This window comes from Myotis davidii, unplaced genomic scaffold (genome assembly GCF_000327345.1).
Source record: "Myotis davidii unplaced genomic scaffold, ASM32734v1 scaffold370, whole genome shotgun sequence".
NCBI classification, from domain to species: Eukaryota; Metazoa; Chordata; class Mammalia; order Chiroptera; family Vespertilionidae; genus Myotis; species Myotis davidii.
In genome coordinates this window covers 14,275,087-14,279,299 of record NW_006288615.1, presented here as the reverse complement: position 1 = coordinate 14,279,299, position 4,213 = coordinate 14,275,087, and the positions used below count along the sequence as shown (strand labels likewise).

Genomic DNA, 4,213 nt, shown 5'->3' with positions numbered 1-4,213 from the left:
TAGGCTTACTGTATTTCTCTTGATTTACAGGCGTTTTTGCAAATGTGTAATCTGCCTATCAAAGTAGTTTGTAGGGCAAATGCAGAATATATGTCTCCATCTGGTAAGTGTCTTCTTCTCTACTGTTATTATACATTGACAAACTTGGTGCTAGTCCAATTTGTACCTAGATTTTTTTTTTTTTTAATAGAGTGGAAGGGAGAGAGATAGAGAGTTAGAAACATTGATGAGAGAGAAACATCCATCAGCTGCCTTCTGCACACGCCCTACTGGGATGTGCCCACAACCAAGGTACATGCCCTTGACCAGAATTGAACCTGGGACCCTTCAGTCTGCAGGCCGACGCTCTATCCACTGAGCCAAACCAGTTAGGGCTGTACCTAGATTTTTAAAATGCCTATATTTTTTGTTTACTTTTTGAAGAATTTCCCTATGGTTTTATAAAGTAAAATTGCAAACTTGACAGTACTGTGGTGGGCCTCTCTATGCATTTCAGCTCTGTGGTCAGAAATATTTACTGGAAAGTTAAGGAATTGTTTTAAATAGTAGATTTTAAGAAAATAGAAAATCTTAGATTTTGCCAGTCTTTTTTACACAGGACTGTTTTCCTCTTCACAAAACAAATTTTAATATTGATGGATCCATTTATTATTAAACAGACTTCTCTAAATTATATTGTCCCATTATAAATATGGAAGAAGAGAAATTGTGAAATAATTAAATTAACTTGTCACAAGTCTTAATGTCATTTCTGAATGTTTTTGGTTTTTAGTTCTTTTTGTTTTAACAAGTTTTAAGATACTTTCTATTAAGATTTTAGCCTTTCTGCTATTTTTCATAATCAGTATTGCTTTTTTATGTGTCATGTGTTAGTACAGTTTTAAATAAGGACGCTTCATGCCCTGGCTGGCTTGGCTCAGTGGATAGAGCGTCGGCCTGCAGATTGAAGGGTCCCAGGTTCGATTCCGGCCAAGGGCACATGCCCGGGTTGCGGGATCCCTAGTAGGGGGCGTGCAGGAGGCAGCCGATGAATGATTCTCTCTCATCATTGATGTTTCTCTCTCCTCCCTCTCCCTTCCTCTCTGAAATCAATAAAGAAATATATTTATAAAAAAATAAGGATGATTCAGATATTTTTAATATAAAATATAATGCTGATAAATGTTAAGTAAAATTGATATGGATTATTATAACTGCTTTTTCTGGAGCATAATAACATAGAGTCATTCTTTTATGAATAAATCTTGTTGAATATAACTGATGGGCATAAGTGTGTTACATTTTTTTTTTTTTTTTAGGGAAACATTTACCTGTCTCTTCATTGTAATGATAACTTGTGTTAAACATTTTTTTCCATCTTATGTTCTTAAGGGTAGTAATAATTGTCAAAAGCTGTGAAGATGTTCTCTCCATACACATTGAAAATTCTAAAATTCTATATGAATACTCTATAGAGGGTGGGGCAAAAGTAGCTTTATAGATATTCATGTGGAAAATAATATAATAATAATAATACAAGAATAATTACAGCTTTTATGAGTGATTAAATTTTAATATATTTCAAAACATATATGATATAAACTGTGTTTTGCATATTCACAACTCTAAACCTACTTTTGCCCCACCTTGTGTTTATACGTTTATGAATATATATTTTAAAACATTTCCATAAAATAATTTCCAGACTTGTAAACACAGACATATTTTATATTCTTGAAGGCCATTAGCTGACTCATTTTTTTGTTGTTAATTTTACACATAGGTTTTATAAACTTTACTGAATTCTGGAGAAATGAATTATATTGGGTTCTATCTATCCTTTTCCTTTAGGTAGCCATATAAAGAATGTAAGTACACATACTATATAATAAAGAGCTAATATGCAAATGGTCGTCACACTCTCACTCCATCATGCCCTAACGGCTCAGACTCTCAACACTGGAGAGAGAGGAATGGGGACCAGCCAGGCTGTGGCCTGGCCTGGGAGAGGGACAAGCCGCCCACCCCGTCGTTCTGGGTGCCAGCGGCTGCGCCTGTGGCCCAGGAGAGGGAAGAGCCACTGCCCCTCGATCCCAGACACCAGTGCCTGCGGCTGCAGCATGGGAGAGGGACAAGCTGCCCGCCCCGTGGTCTGGGGCACCTGCAGTTGTGGCCTGGGCGAGGCTGCCTGTCCACGGTCCCCTACGGCTGCGGCTGGCCTGGGCGAAGCCGGCACAAGTCCTGGGTGCCTGCAGCCGGCTGGAGGAGGGAATCCTGGGTCCTGGGTGCAGGGTGAGGCAGAGGTGGTTAGGGGTAATCAGGCCAGCAGGGGGGCAGCTAGGGGAGGTCAGGCCAGTAAGGGAGCAGTTAGGGGCAATCAGGCAGGCAGGCAGACGAATGGTTAGGAGCCAGCGGTCCCGGATTGTGAGAGACAGTTGGACATCCCCCGAGGGGTCCTGGATTGGAGAGGGTGCAGGCTGGGCTGACGGACCGTCCCCCGCCCTGTGCACGAATTTTGTGCACCGGGCCTCTAGTACAAAATGGTTAGTAATCTAATACTGAAGTTGATATCTTTGGCAAATAAGGAGAAGCCATACCTACTTGCTTCCTAAAATGACTGTATTATATACTTAAGAATCACCCAGATAGATATCTACCTTATTTTTATAGACTATGAAAGACAAACAGATAAATATTGTAGAGACTACAATAATACATACGTACAGATATACATTCATTCATAGGAGGGGGCTTCTATAGGTAGATGAAATGGCACTTTCTGTTAAGATACTTACATTTTATCATATCGCTAGTATTAGTCTTTTCATCATGGGGTGATCAGGGGAATGTATTTCATCTTATTTACTTATTTGACCTTGTGGAATTTTTTTTTTATTTCTTTCTTGGTTAAGGTATTACAAATGTGTCCTCATCCCCCCATTTACCCCCAACCTCCCCCAACTCCCCCACTCATACTCTCATCCCCCTGTTGTCCGTGTCCATTGGTTTGGCTTATATGCATGCATACAAGTCCTTTGGTTGGTTTCCTGGAAAATTTATTTTAATCCTCAGTCAAGGGTATGTTTTTCTTGATTTTAGAGAGAGGGTAAGGGAAAAAGAGAGAGAGAGAAACATCAATTGGTTGCCTCCTCACTAGGGTTTGAACATGCAACCTAGATATGTGCCCTGACCAGGAATGGAATCTACAATCTTTTGGTGTACAAAACTGTGCTCCAACCAACTGAGCCCCCTGGCCAGGGTTATTGTGGAAGATTTTTTAAAATTGTTTTATTGCTTAAAGTATTACAAAGAGTATTATATATGTCCCCTTGACCTTCCCCGGCCTCCCATACCCCCCAGTCTCTTGTGTTCATTGGTTATGCTTATATGCATGCATACAAGTCCTTTGGTTGATCTCTTCCCCCCCCCCCCAACCCTCCCCGGCCTTCCCGCTGTAGTTTGACAGTCTGTTCGATGTTGCTCTGCCTCTGTATCTATTTTTGCTCATCAGTTTATAATGGTATTAATTATCCATAAATGAGTGAGATCATGTCGTATTTTTCTTTCATTGACTGGCTTATTTCACTAAGCATAATGCTCTCCAGTTCCATCCATGCTGTTGCAAATGGTAAGAATTCCTTCTTTTTTACAGCAGCATAGTATTCCATCGTGTAGATGTACCTCAGTTTTCTAATTTGTGGAAGATTTTTAAAGCAGAAAGGATCATGGAATAGTCAGAAGAGCACTTGGCTAAGTATTAGGAAATTTAGTCTAATTCTTCTGTGAGTTTGTCACATATTAACAGTTTCTTTGGGAAATTTGACATCTCTTTTTTGAGCTCTGGTGACCACATCTGTAATATGAGATGGCTGGATATGATGACATCCAAGGTTTTTTATTTTTCTAAATAGAGGCCTGGTGCACAAAAATTTGTGCACTGGCGGGCGGGGGGGTGTCCCTCAGCCCAGCTTGCCCCCTATCACATACTGGGAGCCCTAGGGGATGTCCTACTACCTGCTCCCTGCTCCCCTTGGGGAGTGGGCCTAAGCCACAGTCTGGCCTCCCTTTGTGGGAGTCAACCAGGCTGAGCAGGGGAAGGCCGCAGCCCCATCACCGCACTGTTGCAGCCACTGCCAGTCATGGCAGCCACCAAGGTGTTTTCATCAACAACGACTCCAGTCCCTTTACCATGAAAAAATCCATCCATCCATCCTTCCATCCTTCTTCTTTCCTT

The 4,213-nt window shown here is 41.2% G+C and overlaps 1 protein-coding gene across 1 annotated transcript in view; it reads left to right on the top strand.

The window, feature by feature from the left end:
* The window catches only part of MTX2 (metaxin 2), a gene marked incomplete at its 5' end in the record, with an annotated part of 63,725 nt that overhangs the window by 40,779 nt on the left and 18,733 nt on the right, over positions 1 to 4,213 (top strand). The window contains one exon of the mRNA XM_015561978.1: positions 31 to 103. Coding sequence (XP_015417464.1) covers positions 31 to 103 — 73 coding nt within the window. The remainder of the gene's footprint in view (positions 1 to 30; positions 104 to 4,213) is intronic.